General features: G+C 46.5%; 1 protein-coding gene across 4 annotated transcripts in view; it reads left to right on the plus strand.

Annotated features, from left to right (window-relative positions):
* LOC148453573 (uncharacterized) overlaps window positions 1-25,069 on the plus strand; it is a 286,887-nt gene that overhangs the window by 42,193 nt on the left and 219,625 nt on the right. Inside the window, exon 6 of one of the 4 annotated variants that reach the window (XM_088461958.1) lies at window positions 15,762-16,288. The exons of 1 other annotated variant lie outside the window; for it this stretch is intronic. In XM_088461958.1, the coding sequence (XP_088318084.1) occupies window positions 15,762-16,288 (527 nt within the window). Of the gene's footprint in view, window positions 1-15,761; window positions 16,302-25,069 lie in introns of all 4 variants that reach the window. 2 more of the 4 variants (XM_088461957.1, XM_088461961.1) reach the window with 2 other exon arrangements.

The raw sequence follows: 25,069 nt of genomic DNA on the forward strand, positions 1-25,069 counted from the left end.
CTGTTTGTATAGTGACTTGTATTGGCGAACTAATTAGCGCATTTTGCTCTGTTTGTATAGTGACTTGTATTGGCGAACTAATTAGCGCATTTTTCTCTGTTTGTATAGTGACTTGTATTGGCGAACTAATTAGCGCATTTTTCTCTGTTTGTATAGTGACTTGTATTGGCGAACTAATTAGCGCATTTTTCTCTGTTTGCATAGTGGCTTGTATTTGCGAACTAATTAGCGCATTTTTCTCTGTTTGTATAGTGACTTGTATTTGCGAACTAATTAGCGCATTTTTCTCTGTTTGTATAGTGACTTGTATTGGCGAACTAATTAGCGCATTTTTCTCTGTTTGTATAGTGACTTGTATTGGCGAACTAATTAGCGCATTTTTCTCTGTTTGTATAGTGACTTGTATTGGCGAACTTATTAGCGCATTTTTAAATGCTTATTCATCCTGTAAAATTGTTTGTGTTTTCCCTTTCGCATTTTTGGCTTACATTTGACCCCAATTTGACGTACTGTGTGCAATGTCGTTTTGCTCGTTGCCCAAATGTGTGTTTCGCCTATTTTATGTTTTGTCTTGCACCAAATTTAGAAACATAAATGCACCGACTAAACATTTTTATTTTAATATTGGGAATATTTTCAGTTTGGACGTATCATGACAATACCCCGCCATGTAAGCAGCAATGGATGGTATCATCAAGCTAAGTTGTTTTAATTTTCTTTTGGGGTGGGTCAAAAGCCTTACATTCAAATCTTGCCATTTCAGGTTGATCTGGGGCGGTTTGTTCTGGCCATGCTCCCGGAAGCCGACCAACCTCAATCTCGTCCCAGGCGTAGGCATCGTAGGCGTGCAAGGCCCCAGATATTTCGAACACGTGTCACCCTTTTTGGAATGCCCGATGATGAGGTTTTAAGACGCTACCATCTTCCTCCCAAAATCATCATAGACATTTCTGTGCCTCAGGATCGTTTCAAACAACGGTGGGAATAGTGGCGGGCATCTCACAATCCTCCTTTTCCAGGATCCTGAGGGCAGTGATGGAGGCACTTTTCAAGCACCTCCATCATTTTATTAAAATGCCTTTGGATATGGGTGCCCTTAGTGTGGCCAAGGCCAATTTTTACCAAATAGCTGGCTTCCCACACATCATAGGGGTTGTGGATGGTACTCACATACCACTTCAGCCTCCAGCACGGCTGGAGGCCATATTTCGCAACCGTAAACACTATCACTCCCTGAATGTAATGGTGGTATGTGATGCCTCCCTCCAGATCCTGTCCCTGATTGCAAAATTACCAGGAAGTGCACATGACTCCTTCGTCATCCGGCAATCAGGGATATGGCACAAATTAACCAACCTACAAGCTGGTGATGCGTGGCTTCTGGGTAAGTGGAGACCTTTAGTACATAACAATGTTAAGCTTGATACACAGTGATCCTGATGTTGTCTATTCTTTTTCACAGGAGACAGTGGCTACCCTTGCATGCCCTGGCTGCTCACTCCTTATTTGGCTCCCACACCAGGCCCACAAAGTGAGTTTAATACCGCACTTACAGCCACCAGGCAAGTGGTGGAGCACTGTATTGGCCTTTTAAAAGGCCGATTCAGATGCCTCCACCGCTCTGGTGGCGAGCTCATGTATTTGCCGGATATGGTTTCGAAAATTGTGGTCCTGTGTGGGATATTTCACAACATCGCCATAAGGAGTGGTGTCCCAATGCAGCCAGAGGATGCCTTACCTGAGGATGGCCCCCCCGAGGTTGGTCGGAGGTCAGTATGTGGGGGGGCCATACGCGATGATGTGGTGGCCCGATATTTTAGGTAATTATTGACCAAACAACAGTGTTTATACCCAATGTGTTACGGTTTGTTTGTGTTCATCTTTTTTTAAATTCATTTTTGCCCCATCTTCTGTTTGTTTGCATAATCTTTGGCACTCCCACGATGATTACTTCCTGCTACCCTTCAAAAACCTTTATGTGGAAACTTGTGGAATATATTATGTCACCCATATTGCAACGCCATATTTGTTGAATCATCTGGGCATGGACCTTCGTCAACCAGTTCTTGATTTGTTGTGTGTTTGTTTCCTGTTTTTGGTATGTGGTGTATTTCTGATTATCACTGTGTGTTTTGTTTGTGAGTGACCACTTTGTTTTTTGATTTCTGTTGTGAATAAATATTTGGAGAGTGTAATTTGTTTCCTTTTTGGGCACGTTAGAAGCAAGTGTAACCAAACTCCCAAACGTTAAATTTGCCTAAGGGGTAACCCAGTAATGAAGCAAGTTGAGCTAAAATGTAATATGTTTTCGGGGTACAAACCAACACACCAAGGAATCCTGTACAATCAGTTGGCTTCGTAAGATCGGCCTAAGCAGATTGCCCACCAAATAGGAACCTGTAAAATGTTGTAAACTATAATGTTGCCCACCCCAAAAAAGGAAAATGACATTGGTACTGGTAGGTGTTTCTTGTGCCTGTTTGCCCTCAAAATACAACACACAATCTGTAGTGAGATTAATTGGCAATCCTTGCTTGAAGAGTCTACTTCTGTCAGTGTAAAGAATCTTGGATTTACAAAAAACGCATGAGACAGAGTTTTAATTAAAACTGATTTATTTATAAACAATTTGTAAAAAAAAAACAAAAAAAAACTAATTCCTAAGGAGGACCGCCAGATGGTCAAGGCCCTGCAGCAGCCCGGTGACTTGCTCCCGCATACGGTCCACACACTGACAGATTTCTGCCCGACGCCTCTGTTCCTCTGTGGGTGACAAAAGTTTGGGGATTAATACATCAATAATGAAGCAACATTCAAAAACAACACAAAACAAGCAAACCAAAACTTAAAAGCTTGTGCCAAAAACCAACATTACACGGATAAAACCCAGCACCCCAAAATGTCGTAGGCCAAAAATACAAGGGCCCAAAAAAAATGCACACAGGTGTGATATGTGTATGGTGAAATCAGCAGGAACAGGTAAAGACAACCCCCAAAAATTCCAAAAGGCGACAGAAAGCCCACAAAAATGGGGACGACACATGATTACATACAAACAGTTTGTGGTGCCCAAATAAAAAAAAACATACCGTTATGCAAAACGCCAGAGCGAGAAGCCACTCCCTCGACCTCCTCGGAGGTGGCTACATTCCCCAAACCTAGGGGCAGGGTGTTGGCAGAATCCTGGGAGGGGGTATTTGGAGGAGGGGCGGTTGGAGGAGAGGGGGAATTGGGCTGGAGGGGAAGTGGCCCCGAAATCTCGGCCACAGGGTCTGGAGAGGAGGGGGTAATTGAGGAATTGGGGGTTGGCGAGAGGGGCCGTGACCGGCGTCTTGTCTGCCGATGACGCCGTAGTCTTTGCTGTGCCCCTAAAAGATGTTAAAAAAAATGTGGTTAGTTTCAACATGAATCCAAAAAAAAACATGCACATGCAGATATGAGTACAAGGAATAAATAGGACAGACATGAAAACATGCACATGCAGATATGAGTACAATGAATAAATAGGACAGACATGAAAACATGCACATGCAGATATGAGTACAATGAATAAATAGGACAGACATGAAAACATGCACATGCAGATATGAGTACAATGAATAAATAGGACAGTCATGAAAACATGCACATGCAGATATGACTACAATGAATATATAGGACAGGCATGAAAACATGCACACGCAGTTAGGGCCCACAAGATAAACATGAAAACCACAGTCCATAAAACTTACTTTCCGCGATCTGCATGCGAAAGCATGCCAGCAAGCGGGGCGTCCGCTGGTGCAGGTCCGGCGACGTACCTCCGCATATGCGGAACGCTTTCTTTGATTTGTGATGGGTGGAGGCTGCCTGGTGATCCGCCTGTCCATCACCTCCGTGAGCACCAGCAGCTCACGCCTGGTGAATGCGGCGGCTCTCATGATGGCAATGGTGTATTTTTTAAAAATTAATTTTAATAAAGCCCCCAAAAAAATTTGATTGGCTAATGTATTTTGGAAATTAACAGGAGCAATTCTATTGGTTAGTGTATGAGTCATGTGTTCGACAGGGCCAGAAATCTCTTATGAGAGTTATGATAGGCTTGATGCAGTGACATGCGTAAGCAAATTTAAATAAAGAACTGAACTACAGAAAATTTGCGGGTATCCAAACAAATAGAACAATTGTTTAATTGGGGCTAACATGTCTTTTGACCAATAAAAGCGAATGTTTAAGCCGTACGTATTCTGCGGGTAAATACAAACACTGACAAGATTAAAGTTTATTGCATTGTGTTGAAAAAAAAACAACAATTAAGCTAACTGATACATTGATTGGCATGATACGATTGAGGGAGGTAGGCAGAATAAACGAGCAGGTAATCGGAATCTGACAGGCCCACTTCCGGTTTGTACTTGTGCGTGCGTTCCCTTCAAGCCATTTCGGGGATGTACGCTCGCTATTTGGCACGCTCGTTAGTTAGAGGAGGGGTCGCCTGAGTTTGGGGCGGATTTTTAATTGCGTACGAAAATACGAGCGAGTGCTTGAATTTAAATATTTTTTTACGTACGCCGAACGTACGTATGCCCACTTGCAAGTGGGTCTGAATCAGGGCCTAAGTCATTTGCCTGAAATTAGCACAGTCCCGTTCAGTCACTACCAGCCAGGTTTTCATATTGGCCGGGAGCGGGAGGAAGTGAGGTGCAGTTCTGCTTCCCACGACTTATGCAGTCACAATTCTCTGCGTCTGCGGCTGCCGGGAGGCCATGTAGGGAGGCAAGTGTCCTTTTGAGGGACTACAGGCATCGGGTCTTCACCCGACCCACGCTGGTAACATCCCTCTTGGACGGAAGCTCCTCCTGTGATCCCGTCCTGCACTGCAGACGAGCGGCTGGATCACCCAGCCTCCACGCCAGCGTTCCGGGCAGAACACGAGTGTAGAGCACCCGTCCAGGACATATGCCCCATACTCATAGCCCTGCAGCCGTACTCCCTCTCCGGAAAGATATCCCTGGGGCATCCACCTTCTTTTCAACAGCCATACTAGCGGGACGCCGCTCCCGAATCTGAACAGTGTTTTTTTCCACACAGATACCTCAGACTGACAATTTATTTGATCAGATCAGCTATATTTGTGTCTGACCCGCCGTGGTCATTGTTTATTGTTTATGACCCGCCATGGTCATTGTTTATTGTTTATGACCCGCCGTGGTCATTGTTTATTGTTTATGACCCGCCGTGGTCATTTATTGTTTATGACCCGCCGTGGTCATTGTTTATTGTTTATGACCCGCCATGGTCATTGTTTATTGTTTATGACCCACCGTGGTCATTGTTTATTGTTTATGACCCGCCATGGTCATTGTTTATTGTTTATGACCTGCCGTGGTCATTCAAGTCATTTTCTGAACTAAACCTGGTTTATCCAGGACTATTCACATGGAACTGAAGTCTGATCTTCTCTTTTTTACACTGATTTTGTGACACATGCACAGGATCATTGTATAGATCAGTATTAGGATATCTACATTTTTATATGTTATTGTATCTATCAGTAAAATCATTTTGCTATATTACAGTGTGCTGATATTTCACTTATATCCATATTAATAAGGGACCATTATTTTATATACCCAGTATAGATGTCTCATTAATTTATGGTCCTGGACCACATCACTCTATTTCCATATATATTGTGTAGGGTGTAGCGCGTCAGAGCTACCATATAATACTAGATAAGGAAGGGGGTCACCACTCATATCGATGTAATGGGTGGAATTGACACCATTTATCAGTTACGGTCACGCAACCATTATGAAAGATTGTCAGGACTGGCAGTCAATCCCTAAAGATGAGCGTTGGGGCCAATAAGGCTATTATGACAATTTATAATGTAATTAAGATTTAAAATGCCTCTATTTGCGTTGCTATAAATGTTTTTGTCAAATACAGGTGAGTATTTTCTTTTTTGTTGCATTTTTATTTAGTAATTATTAGAGCCAGGGTTTTACATATATTTCATTTATTGAATATCCAAGTAACATGCTTGGTTAGCTGAAGTGTAAATAGCATGCCTCTGCACCTCCTCCTTACCTTGAGAAAGACCACAAGTTGATTGATACATGTTGGTGGTGGAGCTGTTACTTACCAGGGGGTGAGACCAGAGCTGAGATCAGATGGTTGGAGTGCCCGGGCTGATATCACCTGCCTATCCATGCTTGATTGAGGCTTTTTGTCTCGCCCCCATTGGTAGGAGTCCATTTTGTGCATTAGGAACTTGCTGGAAGATTGTTCCCTTTAGAAGAACTGTGGAGCACAGAATTTGTGGAGAAATTACATATTTATGTATTGATGATTTATTAGATATTTGTTAGATAATTGTTTTATCAATTATAGAATTTACTGATTTAAAATGAGAATAATTTTGAGAATGCCTATACGAGTTTCCTCTTACACTGTTATGCTACCGGTATCCGGTGTAACATATTTACATACATCGGACCCAGTATCCTGATCTAAGAACCCAAGAGGCAAGTACTGTATATCACGCCGCTTATTTTTCTCACTGCGTTGCTTTAATCAGGAAAACATTGCACGGTTTGATGTTCGAAATTAACCATAAATAACCTGCCAACTACGCCATGTTATAGTCCCGGTGGAACAAGGTGTCTTAGATAGCGAGATATTAATATTTGAACATTTAAAAGGCAACATGCAAAATAACATTCTCTCTCTCTCTCTCTCTCTCTCTCTCTCTATCTATATATACACACACACACACAGCTTAGGACATTGTTCAAAGCATTAGATCAATGGTTACATGCTAGGGAGCCCAGTTGTCTTCATTAGGTGCCCTTATTTGTAGAGTGAGCTGGACTGGATGCCTTCATGTGATCTGGTCCCAGGGTGAGGCTAATTCTATACTAGTTGGCTTCTTTCCTTTATACCTAAAACTAACATACATAGTAATACTTTGTTTCTACTTCAGGGTCCATAGGGGGTCCACAGGGTTGACCTTGGGGTATAGCTGGATCTGGATCCACGGGCACCATGCAGTTAAAGCTTTGCTGCTCCCAGGATGCACTTGGGTCCATCCTCCTCTATACCCCGCCCCCGGCCACAGGCACCTCAGTTTTAGTTGGTGCCCGGCCGCAGTCGGATCACCCTGCGCAGGGGGGCTAAGCTTTATTTTTTATTTTTAAAAAGATTTTATTATTTTATTTTTACTGTCTTCAGAGCGGCAGCATCAGACTGTCCATCTGGACGTCCACGCTGCCGCTCCAACAGCCCCGCTGGCGCTGCGACGCCGGTACTGATCCGGGGATCGCAGCGGGACCCCGGAGTTAGTACTAGCGTGGCTCCTGGACCTCCCAAGGACTGCTGCCAGACTGAAGGGGCCAGGTAAGCCGCGTGCAGCGCTGCGTGCGGGGAATAATGCAGTCTTCATGCCGCCGGTCTCTGGGGACAGACCAGCGGTGCTAGTAGCGGCGGCGGGCTCCCCCACTATGTGGAATACCCCGCGTGTCTGCTGACCTCCAGGGTGTAAGACCGGCGGGGAACCGGCTTCCCTGGGGGGTTTTTCATACTAGCAGGGGAGGCAGCCTTCCCTGCTTCAGTGCTCCTCCCCTCAGCCCAGCGCGCCTTCTCTCATGCGTGCTGGCGTCGCTGGGCTGTTATCTCCTGGCCACTCCTCCTCTGTGCTCTCCGGCGGCCATCTTCAGGCAGCATCGCAGAGCTCCCAGGCAGGCTTACAGTGGACCAGTCCCCCTGCGTACCTCTCCCCTGATCAGGACGGTGTTCGCAGCGCTATAGCCCTCCCAGACACTGAATCTGGGAGGTTGATTGTAGCGGAAGGTGCAGTGAGTAATACTTCTCTGCATAGTATGTGACTTTTGCTAGTGCTGCTGTCTGTGCTTATTTTCTACTTACTGTCAGCTTTTTACCTATCCCTTTCCTTCTCCTACGGCCCGCAGGTGCGTGGGGGAGGGGTGTTCTTTCCGTGTACCTCACATATATAAATCTACGTATTTGTGAGGTCCGTCACATACTGCGGTGTGCTCCTCAGTACCATATTGTGGGCTGTTTGGGTTGCATACTTGGGAGTGCGTGGGTGTTATACGCCTTACCTCGTTTCGGTGAGACACTTTTATTGCAAAAAAGTTTGTCATGTCTGATGAGGGGAATGAGCGCTCCGAGGCTCCTGTGTTGTTTTCCTGCCGACGCTGTTCGGCAGGGGTTGACGGGGCAGATTTGTCTCAGGGCGGTCTGTGCGGGCGGTGCCAGTTGGTACCTGGACCCTCTAAACCCCCGGTGGCGCAGCATCCTCCGTGGGCGATGTTTACGCAAGTGCTGGCGTCAATCGCGGACCGACTTGCGGTCCCGACTGCGGCCCCTTCTAGGGCGTTGCCCCAGCCTACCATCCCCCATTCTCCGGGTGTGACTCGTCTGGTGCAGTCTCCTCCCGGGTCTCAGACTGTGGGTCCTTATGCGGGTTTGCCGGTATACGTGCAATCCCCCACGGTGCCGCAGCAGTCGATGGTACCTTTTCAGGGGTATCCTCAGGCAGTACCCCCGCCTTGGGTGGACGTCCTCTCCAGCTCTGTTCAGAGTCTGGCGGCTTCGTCATCGGCTTTTCAAAATATGTTGCACAGTGATTTGCCCCCACGGGCGTCCAAGCGTTCCGTTCCGGCTTCACTGGCGGCTCAGTTCACGGACACGGACATGTCTTGGGATGACGGGGAAATCCATGAAGACTCTGACTCGGATGCCGGGGCCCAGGAGATGGAGGCTAAGTCTTCCATTAATGTGCCGGCATTGGTTAGGGCGGTGCGGGCCATTCTTCACATTGAGGAGGATGTGCCCGCCCCCAGGTCAAAATACCCAAATTTTAAAAAGGCCAAGGTAGCTTCGACGGTTTTTCCCCTGTCCGATCAATTGACGGATCATATGGCAGGGGCCTGGCAGTTGCCCTGCAAGAGGTTCCAACCGCAGAAGCGGTTGGCTTCGAACTATCCGTTTCCGGAGGCTCATTGCAGGAAGTGGGAAACTCCTCCAGCGGTGGATTCCCACGTTACCCGCTTAATTAAAAGCGCTACGCTGCCTTTGCCGTCGATCTCCTCCCTGAAAGATCCCACGGACAGGAAGGTGGGGACTTGTTAGAAGTCTATCTACTCTCTCTCGGGGGCGGTGGCCCGTCCGTCCATGGCCATCTCTTGGGTGGCTAAGGCCATCGAGAGCTGGGCCAATGCTTTGGAGGATACCTTTCCGGAAGATGCTCCGGAGATCCAGAGAGCGTTGATAGGTCAAATGAGGGATGCGGCTTCCTACATTGGGGAAGCATCGTTAGATGCAAGCCTGCTAACCTCTCGGGTGTCGGCTGCAGCTGTGTCGGCGCGTCGGTCCTTGTGGCTGAGGTCTTGGAGGGCTGACGCTGACTCCAAAAAGGGGCTGGAGGCCTTACCTTTTAATGGGGAGTTGCTTTTTGGTCCAGACTTGGACAAAATTGTGGACACTCTGGCTAAGTCTAAATCAGCCTTCCTCCCTTCGGCTTCTGCTCCTACCAAGGTTCGGAGCTCTGCTTTTCGGTCCTTTCGGGTTCAGGGCAAGGCCAAAGGTCAGTCCTTCCCGAGGCAGTCGACGACCAAGGCCGCTTCTAAGCCCAAGAAGCAGGCCTGGAGTGCCAGGCGCCCTTCATCCAAGCAGAAAAATAAACCTTCTGCCTGATGGGACGGGCCTCCCTCTGGGGGACCCCAGAGTGGGAGGCCGACTTCTTCTATTTGCCCAGTGCTGGCACAATACCACCACGGATGCCTGGGTTCGAGAAGTGGTCTCCCAGGGGTACGCCCTCTCTTTTTGGCACAGACCGCCCCACCAGTTTTTCTGCACGAGTCCTTCTCAGGATACGACCAAGTCTTTACAGATTCAGGAAGCTATAGAGTCCTTGCTGACAGCAGGGGTCATTGTTCCCGTTCCTCAATTACAACGAGGGACGGGGTACTATTCTTCTCTGTTTCTGGTGCGGAAACCCAATGGTTCTCATCGCCCTATCCTCAACTTGAAGTCTCTGAACAAATTCCTCAGAGTTCCCAAGTTCAGGATGGAAACGTTACGTTCCATCATTCTGGCGATGGAACCGGGGGATTACATGGTGTCCCTGGATATCCAGGACGCCTACCTCCATGTTCCGATAGCACCTTCGCACCAGCGGTATCTGAGGTTCGCTATCCTTCAACACCATTACCAGTTTCGGGCGCTACCCTTTGGTCTCTCCACGGCACCGAGGGTGTTCACGAAGATTATGGCGGTCATGGCCGCACATCTTCGGAACCAGAATGTACGGCTACTAACGTATCTGGACGACCTCCTGTTGCTGGCGAGTTCCCCGGAGGTACTGCTTCAACATCTCAACTTGACGGTCGCTTGCCTGCAAGCGCACGGGTGGCTGATAAATTGGAAAAAGTCCTCCCTGATTCCATCTCAGCGGATGGTTCATTTGGGAGCCCTGCTGGATTCTCGTCAGCAAAGGATCTTCCTGACCCCGGAGAAGGTCTCCTCCCTGCAGCTGAGGATACACAGTTGCCTGAGCAGTTGCCGCTTGTCGGTCCATTCGGCTATGAGGGTTTTGGGCTCCATGGTGTCAACATTCGACATGGTGGAATTTGCCCAGTTCCATTCCCGGCCCCTGCAGGGGCTGATTCTATCGGAATGGAACGGGTTACCTCACCGGATCCGCTCTCAGTTGCTGGTGTTGTCCCCGGAGGTTCAGCAGTCTTTGGCTTGGTGGCTTCAGACAGCTCATCTGGTCGAGGGGCGCCCCTTTTGGATCCCGGACTGGATCCTGCTCACGACGGATGCCAGTCTTCGGGGTTGGGGGGCAGTGACCGGCTCGTTGTCACTTCAGGGTCGTTGGTCTGCGGAAGAAGCTCTTCTTCCCATTAACATTCTGGAACTGCGGGCAGTTTATCGGGCCCTGCAGTCGTCCGGTCCCGCTCTTCACGGAAGGGCGGTTCAGGTGCAGTCCGACAACGCCACCACGGTGGCGTATATCAACCACCAGGGAGGAACTCGCAGTCAGGCAGCGATGTCGGAGGTGTCTCGCATCCTTGCTTGGGCGGAGTGTCACATTCCAGCGATCTCGGCAGTCTTCATTCCCGGAGTCCTCAATTGGGAGGCGGACTTCCTCAGCCGTCACGACGTGCATCCCGGGGAATGGTCTCTTCACCCAGAGGTGTTTCAGCTACTCGTGGACAGGTGGGGGCTGCCGGAGCTGGACTTGATGGCCTCCCGTCACAATCACAAGTTGCCCGTTTACGGGTCAAGGACAAGAGACGCAGGCGCCAGTCTGGTAGACGCGCTGTCGGTGAAATGGACGTTTCACCTGGCGTATCTGTTTCCTCCGATATCCTTACTTCCTCGGGTTCTGCGGAAATTCAAGCAGGACGGCGGCACGCTCGTGCTGGTTGCTCCGGCGTGGCCCAGACGTCCTTGGTACTCCGATCTGAGGTGTCTCTCCATCGACGCTCCGTACCTTCTTCCTCAGCGTCGGGACCTGTTGTCTCAAGGGCCCTGCCTTTACCCGGATCTGGGTTGGCTGTCTTTGACGGCGTGGCTCTTGAGACAGCCGTCTTGAGGTCTAGGGGTTTCTCCATTTCGGTCATTGGTTCCATGCTTAGGGCACGCAAGCCTGCCTCCGCACGGATTTACCACAGGGTGTGGCGCACTTACTTTCAGTGGTGTGAATCCAGAAACTATGATCCTCAGGTGTTCCGGGTTTCCAGAATCTTGGAGTTCCTTCAATCAGGTTTGGACCTCTGCTTACGCCTGGCCTCTCTGAAGGTTCATGTGTCTGCTTTGTCCGTGTGGTTTCAGCGACGGATTGCTACACTACCGGATGTTCACACCTTTTTCCAGGGTGTTCTCAGGATACAGCCTCCCTTCGTGCCTCCTGTGGCTCCTTGGGACTTGGCGGTGGTGCTACGGGTCTTGCAGGGTCCTCCTTTTGAGCCTCTTGAGGTGGTGGACCTCAAGTGGCTGACGTTCAAGACCGTTTTTCTCCTAGCAATTGCTTCTGCCAGGAGGGTGTCAGTTGGGGGCGCTTTCTTGTCGCCCCCCTTTTCTGATTTTTCATCAGGACAGAGCGGTGCTCCGCACTCGTCCTGAGTTTTTGCCCAAAGTGGTCTCAAAGTTCCACATTAATCAGGAACTTGTTGTGCCAGCTTTTCAGTCACCTGATCTTTCAGCTGGTGAGGCTTCCTTAGATGTAGTCCGGGCACTTAGAATCTATGTGGATCAGACTGCTTCGGTTAGGAAGTCGGATTCTTTGTTTGTCCTCTTCGGTTTTCACAAGAGGGGTTGGCCTGCCAACAAGCAAACGTTAGCCCGTTGGCTTCGTTCCGTTATTTGTGAGGCTTATGCACAGGAGGGTTTACTTGTGCCAGCCTCTGTTAAGGCTCATTCCACTCGTTCTGTGGGTCCCTCTTGGGCTGCTAGACGTGGCGCCTCCGCTGTTCAGCTGTGTAAGGCGGCCACTTGGTCTTCAATTCAAACGTTTTTGAGGTTCTATGCGTTTGACACCTTCGCCTCTCAGGATGCATCCTTTGGGCGCCGGGTACTCCTTTCAGCACAGGAGCGTCCCCGCCCTTAGTTGAACTGCTTTGGGACATCCCCAAGGTCAACCCTGTGGACCCCCTATGGACCCTGAAGTAGAAAACAAGAGATATGGTAAGAACTTACCTTTGTTATCTCTGTTTCTACGAAGTCCATAGGGTCCACAGGGCGCCCGCCCAGACGCACCTGGCTTCAAATGGGCTGTGTGGCTGGTCACCGGTTTTCCGTCTCCCATTTCTGTGAGTATGGTTTCTTGTGTGTTCCAGTCTTCCTTCTCTCTGTTTAGTCTCCTCCTCCGGCCTTAGCTGCTTACCAACTGAGGTGCCTGTGGCCGGGGGCGGGGTATAGAGGAGGACGGACCCAAGTGCATCCTGGGAGCAGCAAAGCTTTAACTGCGTGGTTCCCGTGGATCCAGATCCAGCTATACCCCAAGGTCAACCCTGTGGACCCTATGGACTTCGTAGAAACAGAGATAACAAAGGTAAGTTCTTACCATATCTCTTGTTATACAAACATTTGATCTATACAACACAGCATAATAGCTTGCTTACCTCATTTATGCAGAAACAATAGCAAACAATAGATTAGTACTAAAGTGACCTCTAAAGGTACATAGTCACATAAAACTCAACAATAACCTAGGGCCTGATTCACCAAGGATCGCAGCTGCCATTATGCATGCAATGGGCCAATTGATGCGTACTGCGTATGCATTGCAGTGTGATGTGAGTTAGCACTGCGATCACGCACGCAGATAGAAAGCTATCGCAGAGTGAGTGAGAGGACATCAGCGTTTAGGGATGGTGACGTGGAAGTGGTTGGAGAAACATTTCAACATCGATACTTGGGCGTGCATAAATTAGCCACTGCGACGGCATATGCAGCCTGAGCACTGACTGCGTGCGAGGAGGTTAGCAATTTCTGAGAAAGGTCTGACCTTACTCAGGGTCCGATGTTACTCGATGTACGCAGGACTGCAAAGTAATATGGATGTGAGATAGCGGTACTGGGAGGTAATGGGCATCTCTGTGCTCGCAGTGCGTCGACAGTACGATTGCAGTCATTAGCATATTTTCAGAGTACAAATGTGTGAGTAATCGCAGCTGCCATCGCAATAGCGATCCTTAATGAATGGATATGTGGATATAACCTTCAACCCTTCAAAAATCATACTGGTAGGTTAATTGGCTTCTGACACAAATTATCCCTCTAGTGAAAAGGTACAAATGATAAATAGGAAAATAGGCTAGGTATTAGGTGCGCAATACCTGCAGCCCCTATAGGCACAAAAAAAGAGTCTCACTAAACTCTTAATAATCAATACAACAACGTTATTGTGCCACAAGATGGTGCTGGATATACATATAAAGTTAAGTTAGATGAAAAATGAGAGAGAATACTAAATCCTTTTCAAAGGTTTCTTAATTCTTTTTTTCGCCCACAGTCCTTTTTTGGTTTCAAGAAATCATGGTGGACTCCATATGGTACATATAAAAAAACATAATAAAATAATTCCTTAATGACAATATATATATATAGCGTTCCCGCTAGGCTGTTTTAGCGGGGCGCGGCGCCCTGCCCTCCTTCTGGAGGGCAAAAAGCACCCTGCCCTCCAGGAGGAGGGCAAAAAGCGCCCTGCCCTAACAGCCTGCGGGAGCCGTTCTCACCCGCGGGACGCAGTGTCCCGCGGGTGGACAAACATGCGGTGACCCGGTCACCGCCGGAGAATAGACGACGGGCGCATGCGCCCGGCGTCTCTTCTCCCTTTCTGCAGCGCTTGGGGGCTGCCCGGCATGTCCGTAAGCGCCGGGCGGCCCCCAAGTATGACGAAAAGGGGACGCGTCTTATAGACACGCCCCCTTTTCGGCGCACGCACAACATTGCCCTCTCTAGCTCCGGCGCCCTGCCTGCCGCCGGAGCTAGAGGGAACACTATATATATATATATCATTCTGTACTGTACATCCTGGGGAAGGGACGGGAGGTCCCGAAACGTTGATGGATTAAAGTATCGCTTTTGCACATTCCATTTGATAGTCTCTGAGTGCCGCCTCTATGTGTTCTTATATCTCGGGGGCTCTGACCCTTGCAAGGAGGGCACCGTGAGCAGGTATAACTTATTGCTTCAACCAGGAGTGCCGGATCAGCTGTGTTTCTCTCTCTCTCTCTCTCTCTCTCTCTCTCTCTCTCTCTCTCTCTCTCTATATATATATTATATATATATATATATATATATATGAGTGTCAATCCAATGTTCATAGAGTTTTGATCTAGACGTATTTAGTATTCGCGTACCAAGCTCACATACCAAAATGTGAGTATGTACGTATCTAGGTCTTCCCACCCTGTATATTCCCAGTGGATCCGCTTAACAGGTGAAGACCAGCAAAGAAAGGTACTGCGTACTTACTTACATTCAGTGTACGCTGTAAATGCTAATAATGGTTTCTTTATGTATGGTACAGTTTCCCATCAGCTCATCATCAACCAGTCAGTCATCCTCATAATATAAAGGTGAAGAATGATGTGTGTAGCCAAACGGTATAATTTAATAAAATAAATCGTTATGAGCATTTACAGCGTACACTGAATGTAAGTAAGGTACGCAGTACCTTTCTTTGCTGGTCTTCACCTGTTAAGCGGATCCACTGGGAATATACAGGGTGGGAAGATAAAGATACCTAGATACGTACATACTCACATTTTGGCATGTGAGTTTGGTACGCGAATACTAAATACGTCTAGATCAAAACTTCTATAAACATTGGATTGACACTCTCTCTCTCTCTCTCTCTCTATATATATATATATATATATATTGTCATTAAGGAATTCTTTTATTATATGTTTTTTTATATGGAGTCCACCATGATTTCTTGAAACCAAAAAAGGACTGTGGGGACGAAAGAAAGAATTAAGAAACCTTTGAAAAGGATTTAGTATTCTTTCTCATTTTATCATCTAACTTAACTTTATATGTATATCCAGCACCATCTTGTGGCACAATAACATTGTTGTTGTACAAATTATCCCTAGCAGGTGTCCATGTAGGCAATATAGATTGTATGCTCCACTGGGGCAGACTCTCCTGTAAATTGACAAATTGTCTCTGTAAATCACGGCGTATTATGTGCTTACTATATAATGAACTATGAATATTATTTATTCTATTTCCAGCAGATGGACGCACAAGCAGGAATGCCTTGGAGGGAGATCTCTTCTTGTCTACAGATATTAAAATAGAAGATAACATCACACAGGAATCTCCAGGAGATAATCCTGTTACACAAAATATACATCCATTACCTCACAGTACGGATATATCATCTGATTCTTATAATCATCAGGACTGGTCTACTGATATCTCAGGTTTTGTTACACATAGTGCAGCTCATATCGGTGATCAAAAATTTCCCTGTTCTGAATGTGGGAAATGTTGTATATACAAATCAGCTCTAGTTGAACATCAGAGAAGTCACACAGGTGAGAGGCCATTTCCATGTTCTGAGTGTGGGAAATGTTTTACACATAAATCAACTCTTGTTAGACATCAGAGAATTCACACAGGGGAGAAACCATTTCCATGTTCTGAGTGTGGGAAATGTTTTCTACACAAATCAGCTCTTGTTATACATCAGAGATATCACACAGGTGAGAAACCATTTCCATGTTCTGAATGTGGGAAATGTTTTACAAAGACTTCAGCTCTTGTTAGACATCAAATTTCACACAGGAGAAAAGCATTTCTATGAGCTGATACAAAACAGGGTTGGAGCAACACTCCTGTCACACAGTATTGTAACATAAAATTTTATAGAAAACATATAAGTATAATGTCCTTGCAATAAACTTGTTCCAGAAATAAAGAGTCCGTATATATGGGGGGCATGGCCACGGTGGCACTAAGATAGGACGCTGGTTCCTGGGCACTCCGGCTTGTTCTCCGTACATTCTATCCTGTGATCCTGGGCCGGACAGCTGAGTAGCGGCAGGGCTGTGTGAATCTGAGGGGCACTTGGAGGCAGCATCTGGCGGCATTACAGGACTCGTGGTGATCGGGACCCGGCGGTAATATCCTGGGGCCGTCTGAATGCCTGCGTCACGCGACCACGCCGGAGGTCTCAAGCGGCTGTTGCTGACTGGATGGATGCGGTCGGGATCCTGAAAACTGCCTGCTGAGGTCTGGTAGCCTGCACATTACAGCTGCCCAAGCTTCTGGAAGTCCCTGCTCTGTATAGCTGCATACAGTATACTGTGCTGCTTCTCGCCTCCCTCACGTGGGCCTGTGGTCACAGAATTCAGCCTGTTGAATACCTGCTGGGGTTTGCCAGAACGTGGCTTGACACAGCCAATATGGGAGACTTTGCTATTTAAGCATACACTGTGGTATACCCTGCGCCTGCTTTAAACTATTCTACAGGCACTGTCTAGCCTAGTAGCTGCCTGCTGGAGCCTGACAGAGGGCGGCTTGAAGCTATCTGCCCCGGAGGACCCTGTTGTATGTTTAACACTGGAATGTGCTGAGTCCTGTGCCTCACATATTGTTTGCTTTCAGCTGCTTTGTAGTATACCTACATTTTTGTTGGTGTTTTTTATGCTTTTGTTTTTTGGATTGGTAGTTGCTGCCCACTTCGATACCTATAGTTGCTAGTTGCTCTTTACAGTGTGGGGAAGACAAGTCAGGCTACAACTGCAGCAAAATTAGAGCGCTATGCACACTCTTCTACACCACAGCCACCTATAGGGGGTAAGGCCCCTGATCCATCATTATCTGTTTAATTTGCCCCTACAAGCCCATCGGATGCAGCTACAGTCCTGATCACACTGCAACGGTTAATGGAAGCTGTTAAGGGCTGTGAAACTACACTATCCGATAAGATTGGGAAAGAGCAGTCTGATGTATCACTGCTAAGACAAGATCTTCAAAAAGTTAGAGAACGAGTGGGGCAGGCTGAAACTAGGATATCCACTCTGGAGGACTCACACGCACCTTTGAACACTCAAGTGGAGTCATTGGTCGCTCAGATGTCTATGATGCAGAATAAAATATCGGATATGGAGGGCCGCCTTAGACGCAATAATATCCGCTTTGTGGCCTTATCAGAGAACGAAGAAGGCTCTCCCCTGAGGCATTCTTAGAGGCCTGGCTAATCGATACATATGGTCAGGACTCTTTTACACCCCAATTTGCTGTGGAGCGAGCGCATCGAATCCCTAGCAGGCCTCCACCGCCCAGAGCTCCACCGCGGACGTTTATTGCTAAGTTCCTGCATCAGGATAGAGATGCAATTCTCAATTTGGTCCGTACTAAAGGGCAATTGTCAAGGAATGGAGTCGGGATATCTACGTTTCCAGACTTTGCTATGGATGTACAGAAGGATAGGGCCCAGTTCTTGCCAATTAAACGGTGTTTAAGGGAGTTGAAACTGGGCTATGCTATGCTATTTCCTTCCAGGCTACGGGTTGAGGTGGATGGGGCAATGACATTTTTGCAACACAACGTGAGGTTGCTGCCTGGCTGGACCTGTGTGCACCTGGGCACAGACAAATAGCTGCAGACTGATTGTCATACTTTTTGGGGATTTAACTATGTTTCACCAGATCCGACATGTAATTATATGTTATGTTGAAATGTTAGTCTGCCCATATATACCTAGTTAGCCTTTTCTTCTTAAATTGATGCACAGGCAAAATGCCGAGGTGGCTGTGTATAAATATATAGAGTAGGCTTTATTGGTCAAAATTTGCTGTTCAGGTTTAACATTTCAATATTGAAAAATGTGTAAAACAATTTGATACAGGAGGTTTTGTTTATATACTGTGTCAAAGCTGTTCGGCTCCATTTAGACGGAGTGCCACCATGCTTGTGTGACTATTATTATTCATTGCCTCTCCTATACAGTAGGGGTTAGTTAGTGTAGTTAATTGTCTATAGTGGCCTGATAGGCCAGTAGATTTTGGGGGAGGTTAGGGTATTAGGTAAACCAGAAGTTCGGGGTGGTGTACAGGGACGGTGGGGTGTGGGCTATATCTGTATGCAGTTTTTTGTGTTTAGTGTCTATATTTTTTTATTGTCAATTTTCTTGGATAAATAGCAGAATACAGTGCAGAAGTGAATATGGCAGGTGCTGTAGTACGTTGGTTGTCTCGTCTTTGGTATAGGGGCGTATACTTGGGTGTATTATTCCAGTTGATATTAATAATCAAGTGTTATGACCAAATTCTTTACTTGGAATGTTAGAGGGCTAAATTATAAAATTAAGCGATCCTTGGTACTTAGGCACCTGAGACGATATGACCCAGATGCTGTATGTCTTACAGAGACACATTTGGTGGGAAGTACATTATTGTCTCTTAGGAGGCCGTGGGTGGGCTGGGCATATCATGCCTCCCACACGACGGCTTCTAGGGGGTGTCAGTATTGATTAAAAAAATGGTCTCTTTTGTATTAACTGCAGTATCCACTGACCCGGGGGGACGCTATGTATTTTTAGAATGTAAGATCAATGCAACTCCTATAGTTCTGTTAGTCGTATATATTCCTCCTCCTTTCTCTTATGAGGTGTTACGAAAGGCTGTAGAGTTTGTAGCTCTCTCCCCTGCCAACCCAGTTATTTGTCAAGGGGATTTTAATGTGATGGATTCAGTTCTGGATAAATGGCGGGAAGTGGCTGGATCACAGTTGCCGGGTAGGAGTGGATTTTCTAATTTTGTGGCTAGATTGGGTTGGATTGATGTGTGGAGAACTTAGCATCCAAATGTTTGTCAGTTTTCCTGTTATTCACACACCTACCACTCCTTTTCGGGGATTGATCTGGCTCTGGTCTCACATGACCTGCTTCCCAGTTTCTTGCATATAGCTTATCAGACCAGGGGTATATCCGATCATTCCCCACTTAGTATGGTAGTTGATTTTATATGCCCTCGAGGCCAATCCTTTTGGAAGTGAAACCCATATTGATTACAACAGATGGGGCCGGGATCTGAATTGGAGGCGCTGTGGTTCGGCTACTTCTCTGATAACAAGGGCTCAGCTTCAGTAGCTATAACATGGGATGCCTTTAAAGCTTATTTAAGAGGTACATTGATAAAGCGAGTAGCTGAAATTAAATTATTTTACAGAAGGAAGGTGGAGGATCTTGAGGCTACATGTAAAAATAATGTATTAGTATATTTGGGAGATAGGTTTGAGTACTCTAGGCTTCTCTGGCTGTCCTACCAGGCTGCTTGGACTTCATATTTACAGGATAAATCTAATTGTAGACTATTATATGCTTCACACACAATATACATATGCTGACAGGACGAGGAGCTGCTTAGCTCGCATGGTAAATGCATACCGCCCCACCAATATAGTAGCTGAACTAAGTAATGATATTGGTTCTGTGGTTTCTACTATCCCTGAAATAGTGGGAGTGTTCTTATTTTCAGTCTGTATACTGCTCGAGATTGTCCTCTTGCCAAGCTGAGTTAGTGTCCTATGTTAGAGCTGTGGGCCTTTCTTCTGTCAGTGGAAGATATTGAATTTTTGGATGCTCCTCTCACAGCAGAAGAGATTGATATGGCCATTAAATCTTTTCCGGGTGGAAAGGCTCCGGGACTATATGGTATCCCAATGGAACTATATAAAAAGCATGCTCTGGTCTTTATCCCTCAATTGTTGGAATTATATAATAATTTATTTGAGGAAGGCTCATTCCCTTCCTCTATGTCAGAAGCATTGATAATAGTTTTGTCAAAACCTGGGAAAGATCCTAAATTGCCGGATTATTACCACCCTATTTCACTAATTCCCACGGATGCTAAAATTCTTGTGAAACTTTTGTCCCTACGTTTGAATAGGGTAATAGCCACCATTGTCCACCTAGACCAGACGTTTAATGCCTGGACAGTCTACTGCAGTGAATATTAGGCGACTGTATACTCATATTCAGGCCTCCCATGGGGAGGAGTCCTCGGTTATTGTGTCTTTGGATGCAGCTAAAGCATTTGACTCTGTGGAGTGGCCCTTCCTGTGGGAGGTTATGAAGAGTTTTGGCATAGGCCCTATTTTTTAAAAATGGGTGCAGTTACTATATAATGCTTCAAGAGCTAGATTATCTATAAATGTATATCCTCCCCTTTTGAGTTATCAAGGGGCACAAGGCAGGGGTGTCCCCTGTCTCCAGTTCTATTTGCGTTAGCTATTGAGCCTCTGGCCTGTCTATTGCGTGTTTACCCGGGAGTTGGGGGACTTAGATTAGGGGAGAGAAAGGATAAAGTGGCATTATATGCCGATGATATTCTCTTTTTGTCAGATTAAAGTGGGAGAAGTCACATATCCTTCCCTTGCGAGGTTCCTGTCTGGATAATCCATTGATACCTTTTCTCCTTCGGTGGGTGGATACATTTAAATATTTAGGGATTTGCATAAGTAACTCCTCGTCAGATTATGTTGCTTTAAATGTCCAGCCACAGTTGATCTATGTAAAGGCCAAAACTTGTGTATGGAGCAAACTGCCTCTTACTATTACTGGTAGAGTAAATCTGGTTAAGATGATAGTCCAACCCAAATTTCTTTATATTTTTTGTCACTCACCAATTTATCTTAAAATATCATTATTTCGCAAGGTGGAGGGTCTGGTTTCTTCTCTGGTCTGGGCGGAACGTTGTGTTAGAATTCGATATAATACCCTTACTAGAGCCAAAACAGATGGTGGCTTGGCGTTGCCCTATTTTCCTTTTTAATTACTATGCTGCTCAATTATCGCATTTGTGGCTCTGGTTGCAGGACAACTTGGAGGCTGCTCTTCATACATTACTAGTGGCTCAGGCCTCACCTGGGCACTCACCTGTACAGGCTTTACTTGCAGGCAGAGAATATCAGTTTGGTCCCCAATTGATTTCTCAGGCTGTTAAAATTTGGGTGTCTTCATAAATTATTAGGGTTTAAAGATAATGACCCCCACACTCCTTTATGGAACGCCAAGTCGCTGTCAGAGCTTTCCTTTCTCCAGGTTAGAGTGATTTGGGGTAGTAGAGGCATAACCACACTGGGGCATATATATGAGGGTAATGTATTGAAAACTTTTTCTCAGCTATGTAACGAGTATTTGCTTCCTCACATGATTTTTTATGGTTACTTACAACTTAGACACGCTTTAACAGCTCATTCTCTGGGATGTCACTTAATATACAAGACTCTCCACTAAAATTACTTTTGTTATCTATCAGTTCTAAAAGAACTATCTCCTTTATTTACTCATATATAATGGCAGCTCATCCCTCTTCTAATCTACCACATCTTAAAACACAGTGGGAAGAAGATGTGGGTCCAATGGGTGATGACTGTCGGTCATTAGCCTTGGGAAGTCCGAGAGAATCTACAGCTTCTATTAGATTTCAACAGATTCAGCTGTTTATAATCCATGGAATTTATCTCACCCCTGAACGTCTTCTTAAATTTGGAGGTCGCAATGATGCTAGATGCCCTAAATGTGGACATAATCCGGGTACCATTTGGCATCTCCTGTGGACATGCCAACAGGTTCAGGCTTTTTGGAATCAGGTGATTGCCGTTACTAGTATTTCCTGGTCTGTTCTTATACCAGTAGTTTGCATATTAGGTATACTGGACAAGGATACCAATGATCGATAAACCAGATAGTATATTCTTAATTTGTGCTCCCTGGCTAAGGTCTGCATAGCGCGTAAGTGGATGGCTACTACAGGTCCTGAATTTTGGGAATGGGTGTCTCCTGTAAATAACACGGTGTCCTAGGAACGATTTCTATATACTGCCCGCAAGGCTGAATGTAAATTCAATCATATATGGCAGAGGTATGCTAAAGTATCAGCGGATAGGTCTGACGGTAACATCATCTGACTAGTAATAATGTGGAGGATTTGGGGATGGAGATATACTGTGGCTATATAGTTTCTTTCTGATCCTTTAGTTACCTTGAATGGAGATAATGGGGTGATTTACAATGTGCTAGAGCAGGGGTTCTCAAACTCTGTCCTCAGGACCCCACACAGTTCACTTTCACTTTTTGCAGGTCTCCCAGAAGGTGCACAGGTGTAATCATTACTTACTGACACAATGTAAAATATGCACAGGTGGAGCTAATTATCTCACTTGTGATTCTGTGAGAGACCTGGAAAACATGCACTATTTGGGGTCCTGAGGTGCGAGTTTGAGAACCTGTGTGCTAGAGCACTGCTATAGGTAAGAGATATGTACTGAGGATAGGCTTCTGTAGAAGGGTACCAAACCTTTGTAATAAGTGCTGTTTTTTCTGCTTAATTGTATTTTGGATGTCTAGATTTATGTATGTTATGTGTTTTATTTTATGATTATGTATATGTTGTTTATGAAAATTAATAAAAGAATACTCCATTTTAAAAAGGCCTCGGACTACATCTTTTCGGTCCTTTTGTCTTCAGGGAAAGCCTGAAGGCAGTCCTTTCTTAGGCAGTTGGCCTCCTCGAGGGCTGCCAAACCCAGGACCAAGAAGGCCTGGAACACCAGATGCCCTGCTCCAAAACCCGAGGATAAACCCTCAGCCTGAGGGGACGGGCCTCCCTCTAGGGATTCCCAGAGTGGGAGGCCGACTTCTTCAGTTCGCCCACTGTTGGTTTAAAAACCACCATGGATGCTTGGGTAAGGTAAGTAGTCTCTCACTGGTACGCCCTCTCCTTTCTCAGATGGCCTCCCCACCAGTTCTACATAGGCCCTCCTTCAGACAGGGCCTTACAAATCCAGAAAGACATACAGTACTTGCTGCAAGCAGGAGTAATTGTGCCAGTCCCGCTATCTTAGCAAGGGACTGATTATTATTCTACTGTCTTTCTGGGTCAGAAGCTGAATGGGTATCATCGGCCTATACTCAACCTCAATTCCCTGTGTAAATTCCTAAGGGTGCCAAGGTTCAGGATGGAAACCTTACGCTCCATCATCCTAGCTATGGAGCCTGGAGACTTTATAGTAGTGCTGGATATTCAGGATACATACCTACATGTACCTATAACGCCCTCTCATCAGTGATATCTTTGGTTTGCTATACTACAGCAAAACTTCCAATTTCAAGCTCTGCCCTTTGGACTGTCCACAGCTCCACAGGTGTTTACCAAAATTATGGCTATCATAGCGGCCTACCTGCATGGTCAGGGTGTCCGACTACTGCCATATCTGAACGACTTCCTGCTATTAGCAGGATCCCCAGAGGGGCTTCAAAGCCATCTACAGCTAACCATTGCTTTCCTTCACAAGCATGGATGGTTCATCAACTGGAAAAGGGCCTCCCTGAACCCTCACAGAGAATGATTCATCTGGGAGCCCTGATGGATTCTCAGGATCAGAGAATCTTTCTGATAAGACACAATCTCAACACTTCGACTTCGAGGGCACATATGTCTTCACAGTCACCGAGTATCAATCCACTCAGGTTCTGGGATCCATGGTGTCCACCTTCGACAGAGTTGAATATGTCCGGTTCCATTCCAGGCCTTTGCAAGGGCTATTCCTCTCCAGATGGGATGGATTAACACATCGGATTAAAGCTCAGTTGATGGTGCTCTCTCCGAAAGTGCGTCTGTCTCTATCTTGGTGGCTAACCAAGGGTCGCCCCATTTGGGATCCTGGGCTGGGTAATCCTAACAAAGGGTGCCAGTCTACGAGGCTGGGGTGCCATGACCGGTCCGCACTCCTTTCAGGGCCGTTGAACATTGGTCGAATCAACCCTGCTAATCAACATATGGGAACTTTGAGCTGTCTTCAGGGCCCTCAAACTGGCCCAGCACATGCTTCAGGGAAAACCTGTACAGGTTCAGTCCAACGATGCCGCAACAGTGGCTTACATCAATCATCAAGGAGGCACTCAAATTCGGGCAGCAATGTCAGAAGTGTCACACATTCTGACATGGGCCGAGGGTCACCTCCTACCATAACTGCAGTGTTCATTCAGGGAGTTCTCAATTGGGAAGCAGACTTCCTCAGCCATTACGACATGCATCCCAGGGGAATGGTCTCTTCACCAAGAGATGTTTAAACTCCTATTGAACAGATGGGGCCTCCCAGAGGTGGACCTCATGGCCTCCCAACACATTCACAAACTGCCAGCGTACGGATCCAGAACAAGAGATTCCGAGGCTTACTTGGTAGTTGCATTGTCAGTGAAGTGGACTTTCCAGTTTGCATACCTGTTTCCTCCAGTCTCCCTTCTTTCTCGAGTCTTGCTGGTGGCTCCAGCCTGGCCCAGACATCATTGGTACTCTCTCCATCGACTCTCCGTTCCTGTTGCCTCAACGTCAGGACCTGTTGTCTCAGGGCCCTTGCCTTTACCCGGACCTGGATCATTTGTATTTGACGTTGTATCTTGAAACATTGCTTCTAAGGTCCGATGCTTAGAGCGTGTAAGCCAGCTTCTGCTAGGATCTACCACAGAGTGTGGCATACATATTTGCAGTGGTGTCGTCCCAGAAATTTTGACCCTCAGGTGTTTCGG

This window comes from Taudactylus pleione, unplaced genomic scaffold (genome assembly GCF_031769625.1).
Source record: "Taudactylus pleione unplaced genomic scaffold, aTauple2 ptg001127l, whole genome shotgun sequence".
Taxonomy (NCBI): Eukaryota; Metazoa; Chordata; class Amphibia; order Anura; family Myobatrachidae; genus Taudactylus; species Taudactylus pleione.